This window comes from Suricata suricatta, chromosome 5 (genome assembly GCF_006229205.1).
Source record: "Suricata suricatta isolate VVHF042 chromosome 5, meerkat_22Aug2017_6uvM2_HiC, whole genome shotgun sequence".
NCBI classification, from domain to species: Eukaryota; Metazoa; Chordata; class Mammalia; order Carnivora; family Herpestidae; genus Suricata; species Suricata suricatta.
Window position 1 is genome coordinate 82209295 of NC_043704.1, and position 16371 is coordinate 82225665.

At 46.3% G+C, this 16371-nt stretch overlaps 2 protein-coding genes and 1 pseudogene across 9 annotated transcripts in view; 1 reads left to right on the forward strand and 2 right to left on the reverse strand.

Moving 5' to 3' along the window:
• EIF4G1 (eukaryotic translation initiation factor 4 gamma 1) overlaps window positions 1-333 on the reverse strand; it is a 19705-nt gene extending 19372 nt beyond the window's left edge. For 7 of the 8 annotated variants that reach the window (XM_029939743.1, XM_029939741.1, XM_029939742.1 and 4 more), the window contains exon 1: window positions 206-333. The gene's annotated coding sequence lies outside the window, so the exon portion shown is untranslated. The remainder of the gene's footprint in view (window positions 1-205) is intronic. The other variant, XM_029939746.1, reaches the window with a different exon arrangement.
• A 3278-nt stretch (window positions 334-3611) lies between these two features.
• LOC115291190 lies at window positions 3612-4692 on the forward strand (annotated as a pseudogene).
• A 608-nt stretch (window positions 4693-5300) lies between these two features.
• Window positions 5301-15387, reverse strand: PSMD2 (proteasome 26S subunit, non-ATPase 2). Its single transcript, XM_029939749.1, has 21 exons — window positions 15220-15387; window positions 14716-14772; window positions 14213-14377; window positions 12733-12854; window positions 12087-12311; window positions 11641-11799; window positions 11340-11484; window positions 11104-11164; window positions 10461-10607; window positions 10182-10288; window positions 9858-9985; window positions 9545-9632; window positions 8372-8534; window positions 8150-8251; window positions 7597-7742; window positions 7253-7336; window positions 6856-7024; window positions 6667-6761; window positions 6338-6464; window positions 5783-5901; window positions 5301-5644 (listed from the first exon to the last, which is right to left on the reverse strand). The coding sequence occupies exons 1-21, from the start codon at window positions 15352-15354 to the stop codon at window positions 5462-5464; spliced, it is 2727 nt and encodes a 908-aa protein (XP_029795609.1). The 5' UTR covers window positions 15355-15387; the 3' UTR covers window positions 5301-5461.
• Between the last annotated feature and the right edge of the window lie 984 nt (window positions 15388-16371).

Here is a 16371-nt window from a genome sequence, read left to right on the forward strand (position 1 = left end):
CCCACCCCCACCCAGCAGCCAGGCCGGGCCAGGCCGGGCACACGTGGGCCAGGGATCGGGCCCTGGCGGGCCGGGGCCCGGGCTTGGGCCGCGGGGCCAGGGCGCCGGGGCGGCGGCGCAGGGTGGCCGGTCCCGGCCCGGATGGCGGCGGATGCGGGGGGAGGGGGTGGGGGGGCCGGGTCGGGCCCGGACATGGCGGCTTTACCTTCAGTCTCCTTCAGTCCGCGCGGCCGAGCCCCACGCAGCCGCACAGACGTAGTCCACAACCATTTCCGGCTCCCCGCACAGATCCCGCTCGGCGGCCACAGCTTCTCCGCAGGCGCAGCCGGCGCCCCCACGTGACCGGCGCAGAGGGTGGAGCCACGCCCGGCGCTGTGGAGCATATAAGATTTGCCCCGCCTGGTCATGTGACAGTCATTGCCCGACCCCTTGTCCCCTCCCGAACTTTGGAACTTCCAGACTGACCCCCCCTCTGCGTCTCTGTCCCGCGGTTCTTTTAGCTCATTCATACTCAGAGCATCTGAGAATAGCGAAATTCACTAAAGACTCAGTCCTGCCTAAATAAATCATGATACAGTTATGAAAAGAAATATAAATTATGCAACCTTTGAAGATAAGGTGATTGAAAAACCTATTAAACTCAATGTTAGGCTAAAAGGATTGAAACATCTGAGGAATTAGTATGAGTAGATTTGCTTCACAAAGATCAGCCACTCCCAGGAAGGGACAAAAGTCAATCATGGAAAGTTCAGAATAACGATGAAAGAAATAATCCCAAAACCACTTCCCTGCAGCCAAAAGACTTGGCACCAGGAGGAACCGTCCTAGAGCCAAATACACGTACTCAGATGGCCTGGGTTTTAATCCAAACTCTGATGCTTCCTGGTCACATACCTACTACCTAATAACTACCTAATAACTCTTGTAAAAATGGGAAGATTTGAAACCAAGCAGTCTGGCGCAAGTCTAAGCTTTTAACCACTTTGCCTTCTTTACAAATGACTACATCCACTCAACTTTATTGGATTGTGAAGATTAAGAAGTTAATTCGTGTGAAATGGCTTCAAACAGTGTCTATGTACTTAGCAAAGACACGCTTGCTCTCACTCACCAGTGTGATCTGTGGGTATAGGTGGGTGTATGTGTATACATATAATATATACATATAACCTATAATCTCAGAAAATGTAAAAAAACATTTTCTCTGTACCAAGAATAAAGTGGTGGTTCAATATATATGATGTATGTGATCTCAATTGTCACAATTTCCTATAAAACAGAGTGTATTATTCTTCCCATTGTATATGAGGAATCAAAGTTCCAAAGAAGCAAAGTAGACAGACACATGGCAGAGGAACCACAGTGAGAGTGAAAATGTTTATCTAGTGTTCTCTGACTCTTCATTTTAGTTCTGTGACTTGATCATGTATGTCTCCTCTCTCTACTCTTCTCATTTCTCTTCCTCCCTAAGCAAACTAATAAATAAAAATCAATTACTACCTACATGCCTATTTCTTTTTTTTATTTTTTAAAATTTTTTTTATGTTTCATTTATTTTTGATACAGAGAGAGACAGAGCATAGAGGGGGAGGGGCAGAGAGAGAAGGAGACACAGAACTGGAAGCAGGCTCCAGGCTCTGAGCTAGCTGTCAGCACAGAGCCTGACACGGGGCTCGAACCCACAAACGTGAGATCTGACCTGAGCCGAAGTCGGAGGTTCAACCAACTGAGCCATCCAGGTGCCCCCATGCCTATCTATTTCTAACTCAGAAACCTCTCTTGAACTCCAGTTAGAATAAGGTTACCACCCAAAAGACATCTCCACCTGATCATCCCACAGGTATCTCAAATTGTGTATGCCCAGATAGAAACTTGTCATCCCTCCTTCCTCAATTGAGTCCTCCACCTCAAACCTATACACGTTGGTGCTCGTGTATTCTTTTCATTTTTTAAGATTTTTTAGGGGCACCTGGGTGGCTCAGTCGGTTAAGCGTCCGACTTTGGCTCAGGTCATGATCTCACAGTTCGTCGGCTCGAGACCCGCATCGGGCTCTGTGCTGACAACTAGCTCATAGCCTGGAGCCTGTCTTCAGATTCTGTCGCCCTCTCTCTCTGACCCTCCCCTGTTTATGCTGTCTCTCTCTCTCTCTCTCAAATAAAAACAGTAAAAAAAAATTTAAGATTTTTTAAAAGTTTATTTATTGTTTTCTAATTCTTTTAGTGTTTATTTTTGAGAGAGAGAGAGAGCGAAAACACAGTGGGGGAAGGGAAGAGAAAGAGGGAGACACAGAATCTGAAGCAGGCTACAGGCTCTGAGCCATCAGCACAAAGCATGATGCAGGGCTCAAACCAAAGAACGGCAAGATCATGATCTGAGCCAAAGTTGGACACTTAACCAATGAGATGCCCAGACACCCCAACTTTATTTATTTTTGAGAGAGACAGAATGAGCAGAGAGAGGCAGGGACAGAGGATCCAAAGCAGGTTCTGTGAGGACAGCAAAGAGCCCAGTGTGGGGCTTGAACTCACAAACCATGAAATCATGCCCTGAGCCGAAGTTCCATTCCTCCCCACATACTACCTATAATCAGACACCAGGTCCTCTTGGTATTTGGATCAAATTCAAGTCCTATTGACTGTCTTTAAAAAAAAAAAAAAATCTTCTGCCCTTCCCCATTTCTAATGCCCTAGTTTAGGCATTTATTTCCTTTGCCTGGTCTCCTAGCCTTCATGGTGAGCTTTCTCACGCAGATAACTGATGATGTCACTTTCCTGCTCTCTTTCAGTGGTCTCCAATGAGAGATACTGTCAACTTCTTAGCACAAGAAAGCTCTTCTGAACCTGATCTGAGCCTGGGTCTATTTACTGTATCTCCTACCACACTTTTCCTGGCCCTGTACACTTAACCAAAGCAAACTATCCGTGGTTTCTGAAAATAAATAGCTTTTCCGCCTTCCTCCTTTTCCTACTCTTAGCTATATTCTACTCTTTTTTTTTCCTGGACAAACTCCTCTGCCTCCAGATCCCATTTCCCTCAAAATTCTCCCCTGACCTACCTATGCATTTAGGCTCCATATTAATGATCCCAGGGTAGCTTCTTCATATAGTATAGTATTGATAACAATATATCACATTTGCTTTCTTTAAGCTTTTTAAGGATAGGATTTTGGCGTCCCCCCCAACTTTGTATCCCGACAAACTAAAATAATGTCCAATGCAGAGTAAAAGGCTCCATTGATATTTGTTGCCGAATGAAGGCCTGAATGTGAAAGGTTAAGAGTCATTATAAAAATTTTATTCTAAAACACAATCACTGATTTGGTAAAGAACTATCCTTTTATTTAGATTGTTTTGCAGTTTACGAATCATTTTAATTTTCTTTTTAAAGTAGACTCCATACCTAATGTGGGGCTAAAACTCACAATCCTGAGAATAAGGAACTGCCTGCTCCACCAACTCAGCCAGCCAGGTGCCCCTACAAATCACTTCCATTATATCACCACCATTCCAAATCAGAGAAAGCAATTTACTATATCCCCATTTTACAGGTAACAGCAGCTCACCAGACATGCTGATTTGCTCAGTACTACAGAAAATTCCGTTAAAGGGTTATGACAAGTAGGTCTACTTACTCCCAGGTCCAGTACTTCAACTTTTCATACAGGTTTTATACAGGCTGCCAAATAAGAACAGAAAGAAGATAATAGAGACACTAACCCAAAGTTGCCACTCTCCAGCTAGCCAAAACCTTGGACTATAATGGGGTCCACAAGTTTCCAAGGTCACACAGACAGATTTTGAGTCAAACAAACTTAGATTCCAATCCTGGCTCCAACACTTACTATGTGATCTTGGGTTAAGTTGGTGAACCTCTTTCCAAACTTTATATCCCTCACCAAAACAGATAATACCTACCCCTCAGAGCTGTCCTAAGATATTTAAAGTATGCAGAACAATTGTTCTTTCAACATTTATAGACCTATTAAGTGCCAGGCAAAGCTCATAAGCTAAACCCACAAAAAGTGTTGGTTAGCTAGCTATGATTATCTGGCAGGGCCATATGCTCTTCCACAGGATTCCGGGCCCCATCTGGCAGCATAGCTATATTCATACTAACCCCACAAAGAAGGAGCACTGAAGATCAAAAGTGATTACATCCCAGGAAGGATGCCACTCCTTTATCCCATTGCTACATTAAGAGGAAAGTCAGGGTCAAGCTTTCTTATATCCAGTTTCTGCAAAGATAGTCCAGTAGATGTGAACATGATTAAATCTTTCCAATAGCAGGCTTCCAAGAGGGATAGAGGATCATAGGAGGTATAAGACATCCCTGGCTGTTCAGTCACAGACATACAGCTCCTTGTCTGTGCCTAGGAGCTATACAGCCTCAAGGTCACCAGCCAGGAGATGGTCACTCAGATCAAGGCTCATGTAGCCTCTCAGGAGGGCATCACTTCAAAAGATCAAGTCTTACTTCTGGCAGGCATGCCCCTTGAAGATGAGGCTACCCTAGATCAGTGTAGACTGGAGGCTCTCACCACCCTGGAAGTAGCTGGCCACGTGCTTGGAGGTAAAGTCCATGGTTTCCTGGCCTGTGCTGGAAAAGTAGGAGGGCAGACTCCCAAGGTGCCCAAACAGAAGAAAAAGAAAACAGGCCGAGCCAAGCAGGGATGCAGCACAATCAGCGCTTAGTCAATGCTGTGCCCCCCTTTGGCAAGAAGGGCCCAATGCCAACTCTTAAATCCATTGTAATCCTGGCTTTCCCCAATAAAGCCACTTAGTCCAGTCCAAAAATAAAAAAATAAAAATTATCTCTTTCATTCAGCACACAGAAGTTAGAAAGTAAGTCTAACTCTGCTGCTTTTTAGAACAGGGATTCTTTGACCAAAGTCAAGGAATGATGGGCTTGAGGTAGATGTGCATTGGCAGGGTAGGAGTGGGGGTGGGAATGGGATCCACAGCCACCCAGAAAGTTATTTGTAACAGTTTGTATTAAACTGTTATTTGTAACAGTTTGTAGTAAAATGTATTAAATGTATTGAATTTTGGTATTAAAATCTTTCTAGAAGGAAGATCCATTGTACTTATCAGCTTCTCAGGGGTCCATGCCTCTAAAGATGAATCACTATTTTAGGATTAGGAAGGAGGGGAGAAGAGCAAGGAATTTAATTTGTTCCATTCAGAGCAGCTTCCTGCTAGCCTAGGCTCAGAGTTGCTATAAACAATGCCTTTCCACATCTACTCCCCACCCCAGTCTGGCCTCCAGCCACAACACCCCAGAAAACAGACATAGAGCGACCTCAGGGATAAAGGTCTTTATTCAACAAAGTTATCGCAGTCAGTAACAAAATAACAGGAGGTAACAAATTTCCCCCAAAGGTCTGGAGCAGTATACATGCTTGACAACAGGAAGCATGGCCCCCTGATGTATCAGTAGCAGCTCAGAGCCCCTGGTAGCCACTTAAAGGTCATAGTTGGGGTTCTTCCGAAGGATAACAAAACCTTCCAGAATGGGGGTTACAGGAAGAAATTCCTCAGTGGCCAATTCTGCCCGCTCCCCATGTGCCAACAATACTGGTGTTGTGTGTGTCTGGAACCCTGTGATAGTCTTAGGCTTGCCAGCCTGGCCCACCACATCCACTGCCTGTAGGGTGAGAAAATTGAAATGGGGATGTAGCAGATGAGAGTGTAGTAACAACCCAGTGTCCATACCAGTTTCAGAGAAGCAGGTATGTGTGCATCCCCCAAGTTCTAGAGCCCTCCCTTCTGTTCAACCCCTCACCTGGCCCACACGGACAGACACCGGCAATGGCCGCAGCTCCTCATCGAATGTAACCAGCATTCGGGGCTGCATGGCAGCCACCAGCCCGTACAATACATAGTGTGATTTGCCTAGGATGACTGAGGGAAGAACACAGGACAAACAGAGGCATCAAGGTAGGCCTGGCCTGAACCCTAGGACCCCACTCCAGCCCTGACTCTTTAACCTCTCAGTTATGCAGCTGAACCAACACTCCTCCCCTCATATACCCCTACTACAAACCAGGCATGCCCCACCTTCCTCTACCCACAGCCCTCAGACTTGATCATCAATTTCCCCAGTCACTTTGGAGCCCAGAAACTGGGCTAGCTCTACAGCCTCAAAAACAATCTGTTTGAGCCAGATCAAAAATGTGGGAGATGAGTTCCATAAGGCTCATCACAGGCCCAAAGGACATCGGGAACCCAGAACGGCACAGTGCTAATGTGAAGTCTTGCTCCTAAATTACAAGGTGGCTCTGGTAAGGGTGGAGAAAGGGTCATGTGCCACTGTATAAAACTCTTGACAGCAACTCACTGTTACGGACATCCAGGAAAGAGACAAGGACAGTGAGCAGCCCGGCCACTGCCACTTGACTCATAAGCTGCCGGTCACTGTGGTAAGGACAGAGGGTGAGTGTGCCCTTCCCTAAATGTGTCAGGCCCTGAAAAAAAGAGAGAAAGAAGTGAAGATCACATTTGAGGAGATATTATGTAACGTGGTCATATAGAAAGACCACAAATCATTCACATATCCCCTCCCAGCTGAACTCAAGGTCCCCTCATGTCACTCACTACATATCCCCCCTTCTATCACCACAAATACTACCCTTGGTACACTTTAAGAAAAATAGTTCTATTCTTTACCTGTGCTAAGCGCACCATGAAGAGGTTGTTGGGGTCCTTGGCATGATACTGGGCTAACTGGCGCAGCATCGCAGCCAGACGGGCATTATTGGTACCTGGAAATGTTAACCATTACAGAGTTGAAAAATGGGCCTCAAACATTCCCTTAAACTACTTCTGATCTTTTTCTGACCATTTTCTGACACTCACCACTGCCCACCATGCCCATGGCAAAGATGGAATTGTAGGAAACTTCTGGGTCAGCATCATGGGAGAATTTGCTTAGGGTATCCAGGATGTTGAGTCGTGGATTTGAAACAGAGATTAGAGCCAGTGCTAAAGGCACAGCCCGTCGGAGTGTTGGCTCCCCGTATCTCAGCTGGTGGTAAAAGAAAACAACAAGAGCATCATAGAAAGCAGTACAAACTCAGCTACAAAAAGAGACTGATAGATAATAGAGGTCTTTATCAAATCTTATAGAAAGGGCATAGCAAAAAGACTATTTCACAATGAGGAGAAATGAGAAAACCCGTCAGGAAGGTCTCCTCTAGGGAACTCCAGACACCAAAACCAGCATATATTCCAATCTCCTCCATGTGATACTCACCAGGTGGCCGAAGGTTCGTAGTGCCATCTCTGCGCCAATCTCCTCCCCCATAGCAATAAGGGCTATCCCCAGCACAGCCACTCCCTGCAATTGAAGAAGCACAGAATCCAATAAGCTTACAATCCAATAAGGGAACAAAAAACTCACCTCTGACTCAAGTCCCACATGAGAAGAAAAAGCTGTCCTGTGAGGCACATCCTGACCCCTTAGATACAGAACCCTGCTTCATGCCTCCTCAGGACACAGCACCACCACAGAGGCTATAACACAAACACACCCAGCTCCTCTGCACACTTATCTGTTCTCAGAGCCTGACTCAGAGAGTGCCCAGTTGCCCACAGAACCTGATGCGCTCCCATGTCGGCAGGTGCTTCCTTCTTGTCCTTGTCCTTCTTTTCCTTCTTATCCTTGTCTTCCTCTTTTTCCTTGGAGTCGAAGTGTTCACTACAAATGTGGAGCAGCTGCTGTACCTTCAGCACATTCCCAGAGCCTGCAGCATGGTGTAAGCGTGAGAAAGAGTAGAAAGGAGAAGTCACCAAAAAAAAGCATATTCCAGTAGTTGGAAGTTAAGAATCCAAAGCAAATCAGAACTGAGAAAGAGGGCGCCTGGGTGGCTCAGTCAGTTGTGTCTGACTCTCGATTTGGGCTCACATCATGATCTCACAGTTTTGAGATCGAGCCCTAAGTGGGAATCAGTGCTGACAGCATGGAGCCTGCTTGGGATTCTGATTCTCTCTCTCTCTCTCTGCCACTCCCGTTCACATTCACATGTTGCCTCTCTCTCAGGATAAATTTAAAAACAAACAAAGAAAGAAAGAACTACTGAGAAAGGAAAAAATCTGAAAAAAGGTCCAAGAGAGAAGTGAGGAGTCACTGTGGAAGCACAAAGACACAGACCTGCATAGGCACACACATCCACTAGTGTGTTGGCAAAACTGCGGAATGGCTCTGACACAACCTCCAGCGCAGCCAGGATTGCCTCGATGGCCTCACCCTTCCCTATGGGACAAACTCAAGGAGTCAAGAGGACACTTGCTTCCATCCAACACAGCCTAACACATAAGACTCCCCACTGTATCCAGTTACTGTCAACATCTGCCCAGAGAGATATCCCCTCACCCAAGTGGTTGAGGCCCAGTCCAAGAGGAAGCCAACGGGCATACGTGTCCTTGAGCTCAGTCTCTGACTTCTCCATGATGGTCTGAAGGATAGTGGAAGTAACATCTCCATTGCAGGACCCCACTGCTATCATTCCACAGGCTAGAGCTGTTACACCTGCCACCTAAAAATAGGAGCATCAGTATTATACATATTAAGTTATTAAAGTACCTGTTTACCTATCTCAATTCAAGATAGCCAATTCCTACAGGCCACTGTAAGCACACAGATAATAATCCCTTTCTGATGGTATGTCAAGACAACAAGAGAAACCATTCACTGAATGTTTATGATTTATGAGCCATATCAACTGCTTTGTGTTGTACTATTAACATTTAATCTTCACAATCCCATGACACAGTTCCTACTGTTGTTCTCTTTCATTGATGAAGAATATGTAACCTGAAGAGATTGAGTAACATGTTCAAGATCACACTGCTTATAAGCAGAGGTGACAGGATTTGAACTGAGGTCTGTCTAAAGCTATACTTTTAGCCACCATATTATATTTATTTACTACTAAAATGATTCTCCACAATTAAGAAAATTTAAGGTTGGTCAATGACTAAAACAATGAGTGAGAATCAGCTACCCCAAGCTGGATTAAGCTACCCCCACTCTAGGCCGAGTACTTCCTCATGGACCCTAAGGGCTGGAACTCAGTACTAAAATGTTAACTCTTGGGGCGCCTGGGTGGCTCAGTCGGTTGAGCGGCCAGCTTTGGCTCAGGTCACATCTCACGTTTGTGGGTTCGAGCCCCGTGTCGGGCTCTGTGCAGACAGCTAGCTCAGAGCCTGGAGTCTGCTTCAGATTCTGTGTCTCCCTCTCTCTCTGCCCCTCCCCCTCTCATGCTCTCTCTCTCTCTCTCTCTGTATCAAAAATAAATAAAACATTAAAAAAATTTAAAAAATAATAATAAAATGTTAACTCTTTATCCACACCACCACTTGGGGCTTAAAATTCCAGTTCCAAGAGATTTCATTGAAGTGATACACATCACTCTCATAAACATGCATGTGTGTGTGTGTGCGCGCGCACGCACATACACACTCCTGTTCATTATTTATCACAGAGAGCAGTAGGACTCAGAGCACCTTCCCTACCTCCCCCAAAAGTCCAACAGCCTCTCCTCACCTCCATACTAGACTTGGAATCTCCCATCACAGGGAGCAGCAGCGTTAGCACATCTTCACGATTGGAGCCAGCATAAGCCAAGCCCAGCCTGCAGAAGCCAAGGAAAGGCAGTCCCCAACATACAACCAAGGATAGGAAAAGGAAGAAACAAAAAGAGGACTGGTCATTTATTCATCTTTTCAAGTCATCAAAAGCCAAATACTCAACAGATATGGTGGTAGTCTTGGCAAAACAAAGGTGAAAGGGATCCAGTTCCTGTCTTCACAGAGCTTACAGGCTAAGAACTACCAGAAGCAGCAGCAAGAAGCCTTACCCAAAGATGGAACCAAGTCTCATAGTGTTGCTGTTGTGGAGGACATAATCCGAAAGCAGTGCCAGAGCAGGGTCACATTCATTCCGGACTCCAGAGTTCACGATGCCACAGGCCAGAAGAGCTCCTGACTGCAAAATGCAAACAGATTCTTCACTCAGGCTAATCTACCTTCCTTACCACAAAGGATACAACATGGCTTTCATTGTAGCTTTCCCCTTTAATGGAGTTGAAAACCAGAGAGAGCTTATCAGAGGCAGGGAGGCCTTGAGGGCCGTAAAACATGGTAGGAGAATGTTCCCATTAGTGGGCTATGCCCAGACCAACCTTGATGTAGTCCTCAGAGGAGTACAAATACTTGTCAATCTGGGTGAGGCCACCATCCACATCCCACAGCAGAATCATGCCAAGAGATGCAGCTGCACTCAACATCCCTACACCAAGGAAAAATTGTTATCCATCTTAAAATGATCCTACCTTAAGAAAATTGTTACAAAGAGCTCTCTAAAAAACAGCCCTGGGGACCGGTCACATTAACACATGAAACTAGGAGAACAACAGAAGTGACCAAAGCAACACAAAGATAAAATAAGCATAAAGTTATACCATGGTCTTTGTTCTTGTAAAGCCATTTGTTGCCATCATCAGTCAGCAACTTGTCCTGGCCAAAGGCTGCATTCACAAAGCCATTCACAAAAGAAGAGGCCAGGTTCATGCGGGCAGAGTCCACTTGAGAGCCACTGCCCCCAAACCCTGCACAGGAGGGAGAGGAAAGCAAAGGCAGAAAGGTTTAGAGTAGGACAATAAAGGAACACAGCATGGTGGCTGGTCCCTAGCTCTGAACTAGCCCCTTAGGATCCTCTATCTATGCCCCCAGCAGTGACTTGGAAGAGAAGTATGAACTCTAGTTGTAAGGGATAAATACATTGGACAAAGCCACCACTCCAAATACAAGGTTCATAATTAAGAATCTCCAGTCCTAGAGTGCCTGGGTGGCTCAGTTAACCAGTCAGTGCATCGGACTCTTGGTTTCGGCTCAAGTCATGATCTCACAGCTCATGAGTTTGAGCCCCACATCAGGCTCTGTGCTGACAGTGTGGAGCCTGCCTGGGATTCTGTCTCCCTTTCTCTCTGCCCCTCCCTTGCTTGCTGTTTCCTGTCTCTCAAAAATAAATAAACAAACAAACAAGCAGTTAAAAACAACAATAATAGTCCTCCAGTCCTCACACACATGGAGATGGCTACTCACTGTTGTTCTCTAGGTGGGTTTTATAGATGTCATCGGGCACCTTGGGTTCCATAATATCCAGCTGAAGAGAAGTCAGAGGGTCACAACTGCTTCCCCAGTACTCCCCCAGCTGTCCCCTTTTGCTTTCCCACTGAATGGCAATTCTAACCAATGAGAATCTAGTCAAACTTAAAGTCAGGAAGGTGAAATGCTGAGAACCAAAAAAAACCTCAATGGAAAAGGGCAAAGGGTCTCACCTCCCGAGCTAATGCTAAGAAGTTGCTGTTGAGCTGTACATTGGACATGATCTCTGTCAGGTCCTCATACTCCTCCACATCTTCACTAAGCTCCAGAAACACCCCATGGCGGCCAAGCATGAATGCCATCTGCTTCTGTACTACCCTGTGGGAGAGATCCATCATATCAGCTCAGCCACAGTCTACTCAGGGGACAGAAAAGACCCTCTACCCTTAACCAGAAACTAGAAGTCCTAACTCTTCATACAAATGCCCCATCCATGAGCTCATGTCTTCCTTTGCCAACTTCCTCCCTACATACACATCCTTGCATGAGGTGAAGATGTCTTCTACCAGCTCCATGTCATTGAGCATCAATGCCAATCTCAGAGCTTCAGGAAAGCGACTGAATTTTCGGAACACACCCAAAGCACAGCGCAGTAGTGCAGAATTCTCAGGCTCAGGCACATAATTCACACAGCTACAGAGACAAAAAATAACAAAGGAGTCAGAAAGTACTGGAACATTCATTTACCCCACATATTTCACTTATCCAAAATAAATACTAAATCCCTACTGTATACCAAGTATTATGCTAGATGCTAGACTGCTAAAGAGACTAAGTCTCTGTCCTCAAGAAGCCACAGACATCAACACATTGACTGCAGCCCAATGCTAAAGATGCTCTGAGAGAACAAAGGAGGCACAACTGAAAGAGAAATACTGGGGAGGGAAGGCCTACTACCCATCCCTCCCATGTTCACTTACCTGGTAAGATAGAGGCAGACCTTGGCATATGCATTCTCATCAATGTCCTTCTCCAGCATGTCCACCTGCTCAATTTCCATGAGCAGGTCACAGGCCTCATGCTCCGCATTGTGGGCCATGTTGTAGGGGACAATCTCCTTCACCAGGGTCAGCAGTGGCTCCCGTTGTGTCTTTTCCGCATCATCTAGTTCCTGCCACTCCTTAGCCACTTCCCCTGCGAGATGCCTATAGATAGGCCCAGACCATTAAGGGGAAACCGCCTCAATGAAAGAATTTCTATGGTTCAATGAAATCAGTATTTGGGAAATGCAATACACAGGTACTCCAAGATAGACAGTACTCCAAAATAGAACTCAGAATTGTGTCTCAGAACCCTTTTAGATTTTTTTAATTTTTTTTAAATTTTGTTTTTTAATGTTTTACTTAGCTTCGATACAGAGAGAAACAGAGCATGAGATGGGGAGGGGCAGAGAAAGAGGAAGACACAGAATCGGAAGCAGGCTCCAGGCTCTGAGCTGTCTACACAGAGCCCGATGCGGGGCTCGAACCCACGAACGTGAGACCATGACCTGAGCTGAAGTGGGAGGTTTAACCAACTGAGCCACCCAGGCGCCCCCCGCTTTTAGATTTTCAAGAAAGGTCTTACCTGACATACTCATGACCCCATGATGCCAATTCCTCTTGGGAGCCCACCAGCCGATACTTGAGGCACTCACGTTCCCCACTCATGGTCATGGCCAGAACAGAGATGATGTCAGCAGCAAAACGCTATCAAGAAACCAGTGCTTTAAAGTCAAATCCAGGGTAAGGATAGTGGGACATTATGGAGTCAAGACTAAGGTCACTATCCCTTAGATTAAGTTGTAACTCTTCACCAATCTCTGTATTAGAAATTTACATACTTTAAGCTAAGACTCAAGACAATCCTATGGTTAGTGTTGCTATCTCCCTTTGAACCCTACATGGCCGAAGAATGATAACAAGGGGAGAATGGAGAAAGATGGAGACTTTGAAGTTTATTCTAGTTGCAAAAATAAACTATTAAAAGGTTTTAAGAAGGGGCGCCTGAGTGGCTCAGTTGGTGGAGCGTCCGATTTCAACTCAGGTCACAATCTCATCACTTGTGGATTCAAGCCCCGTGTTGGGCTCTGTGCTGACAGCTCTGAGCCCAGAGCCTCCTTCAGATTCTGTGTCTCCCTCTCTCTCTGCCCCTCCCCCACATGTATGCTATCTGTCTCTCTCTCTCTCTCTCTCTCAAAAATAAAAAAAACATTAAAAAAAAACTTTAAAAAGAAAGCCTTGAAGGGGCGCCTGGGTGGCTCAGTCGGTTGAGCGGCTGACTTCAGCTCAGGTCATGATCTCACAGTTCGTGGGTTTGAGCCCCGCATCGGGCTCTGTGCTCACAGCTAGCTTAGAGCCTGTTGCCTGCTTCAGATTCTGTATCTCGCTCTCTCTTTGACCCTCCCCTGCTCGCACTGTCTCTGTCTCTCAAAAATAAACAAAAAACATTTTAAAAAAAGGCTTTAAAAAGAAAAGATTTTCATATCTAGAAAGATCACTGTAGCTGCTATAAGACAAACTGTGTAAGTCAAGAACAAAGAAAGGCAACCAGTTAGACCCCTGCAGTTATCTAGGTGAGAACTGAAGATTTCCTGGACTAGGGCTGTACCATTAGACAAAGAAGTGATTGAATGAGGGGTTTATTTTAAAAATAAAACACATGAATGTACATGGGATATGAAGGAAACAGAAAGATTAAAGTTAAATATAAGTTAAAAATAGACGATGAGGGGGTGCCTCTCAGTCAGTAGAGCATGTCTCTTGATCTTGGAATTGTGAGTTTGAGACCCACACTGGACACAGAGACTACTTTAAAGAAAAAAAAAAACATCATGAAAAAGAAATCCCAAGATCCATAATAAATGACAGAAACAGTGTATTCTGAGAAGGCAGTCCTCCTCTGTCAGCTTTTTATGCCAGTAAAAAACATACTGGCATGATCAGCTCTGTTCGACTAGCTCAGATCTCAGGTCTGTTAGGCTTCCTGTGACTCACCATGAGCCCCATGGTCTAGATGAAAAGGAATTCCTAAGCTAGACCTCCACCAGCTTCTGAAACAGTTTTACCTTATTCTCCCCAGGAGCCATGTTCTCATAGATTTCCTTCAGTTTGCCATAATGTGGACGCAGAAATTTGAGAGGCTTGGGCACTGAAGTCATGGAAGTTGTAGAAGATCGGATTTGCCTCCGCAGTTCCTCGAGGGCTGGTCGGTACAGAGAGGTGTCCTTCTCCTGATCAGGAGATGTTAGGGCTCAGACAAAGAGAAGCCATATCTCTCAAGTCATAACACACGTGTTTAACAACTCAACTAGCAAAGTAACTGTATTCCCCAACTCCCTGCTCACCTCCTGGTAGATAAACAAATGACCCCAGTTGAGTTTATAGCAAGCTACAAAATCTTTCAAATATCCTTTGTAATTCTCTTCTCTTACATCATCATCATAACGCTAACCCTAAACAGTCCATCTTTCCCTATGCCTAACATAGGAATTGTTGCCCCAAAATGGAATGAAGCAACATGCAAGAAAGAGCCAAATATGTACCCACTCGTGTCAACATCGTGACTCACCCCCAGTCGTTCCACGAGCATCTCCAGTTCATCCTGAAGTTGTTTGTCTTCCTCAGACTGAAAGGTTGGGGGAAGAAGTTCATCAAGAGACGGAATCCCAAACACATCTTCCTCCCATTCACCATGGGCAGGTAGAGAGTGAACCTGCCTCCTTAGGAGGGACCAGGTCACGAAAAGAGAGCAGAAATGGCACCCTGGCTGGAAGGCAGGAGGGAAGGCTTCTGGGCCAGGCTGCTTGAATGCAGTATTAAAAAACAGGGGTGACATGACCTCCCGGGGCCCACCTCACGAGTCGGTGGTGAGTACTGGTGGCGTCGGCGGAGGTGACACAGCGCGGAATGGAGGATGAGGGGCAGAGAGCCTGAGTGCCAGGAATCCCGAGGGTCGCCCCATCCGCCCTCTCCCGGACTCTGCGGGGCCGTTGGGAATCGGGCGCAAGGCCTGCGGAGCCGCCGTGACTCAGCCCCGAGGCCTCCTCAGCCTGCTCCCAGGGCCGCGCCTCACCAGCTCCTGCTCTTTGTCCTTGTCGCCAGCATCCCGCCGCTCCTTGCCGCCCGGCTTCTCGTCCGTGGTGCCCGGCGCGGCCGCTGCGGGCTGCTGAGGCTGCAGCGGAGCCTTATCCCGGCCACCCTCCTCCATTTCCACAGCGACTGCCGGCCGGCTGCGCGCGCACCGCTGGCACTGCCCCTTTCCCATAGGGCCTTGCGCGGGCTGCCCACGGAGCTCCTCCTCCTGAGCCAGCAGGTGACCGGAAACGCCGCTGCAACCCCCCCCCCCCCCCCGCGGCGTGGGAGTCCCAGCCCTCCGACCCCGCCCACGGAAGTCGCCCCGAAAACTACAATTTCCAGCCCCCGCGCGCTTTAGGCGCGTCCTGGCCTTGGACTGGGAGTTTCCTGGATGCCACGCGACCGTGCAGTCTTCGATCCGAGTCATCTAGTTGTGGTTGGAGCTGAACAAGCTGAGAGCCAGAGACTGCTCATAGGTCTCCTCATAGTGGTGTGAATAGTACACACAGTGACACCCCAGATGGCTCCGTAGTGGGACAGACGGATGAGATTCTTCAGATCCCGCACTGTGAAATCTGTAATCTATATCTACTGCTTTCCCACATACACCACAGCGGAATATTAACCTCGTAACGTTATTCCTACAGTTGAAGGAGAGTGCTCTAATAATACCTAAGGATACGATAAACTTTAATCCACCTGTGAAGCCATTTCGAGTAGAAATCAATAAATATAGTCCTATATTCCAGTGCTAAATTCTGAAACGAAAAACATGAATACAAGGTCTTTGCCTTCAATCTGTCTTTTGGTCTTTCTCTGTTATGATTTAGAAGGGGTATGAAGGACACTTTATGTCAAGACTGGTTTTGAATGATGCATGATGTTCTCACAGCTTTTTGAATTTGCTAAGGTTGTGTCCATTTTACAGAGGAAATCGTATAGTAAGTAGTAGAATCAGGATTTGAACCTTGATCATTGTCTTCCAAGCTCATGGTTGTTTCAAGCAAACCTCCAAGTTTCTTCTTCAGTTTGGACTACGTGTATACATCTAGAAGGTGAAAAAAAGAGGAAGTAACAACTCCCCTTCATCATTTGGCCTGGGATCTTTATTATGGGTTCTGAGGCATTAAAGAATGCAGGAAATGTTTGT

Bases quoted from the DNA above. Each gene is read 5' to 3' on its own strand.
- PSMD2 (XM_029939749.1), bottom strand. From the start codon at position 15,354: ATGGAGGAGGGTGGCCGGGATAAGGCTCCGCTGCAGCCTCAGCAGCCC. The intron at 14,773-15,219 runs GTGAGGCGCGGC...CCAACCTTTCAG, and splicing joins AGGACAAAGAGCAGGAGCTG to TCTGAGGAAGACAAACAACT. The intron at 8,252-8,371 runs GTGAGGGGATAT...TTTGTCCCATAG, and splicing joins ACTGGGCCTCAACCACTTGG to GGAAGGGTGAGGCCATCGAG.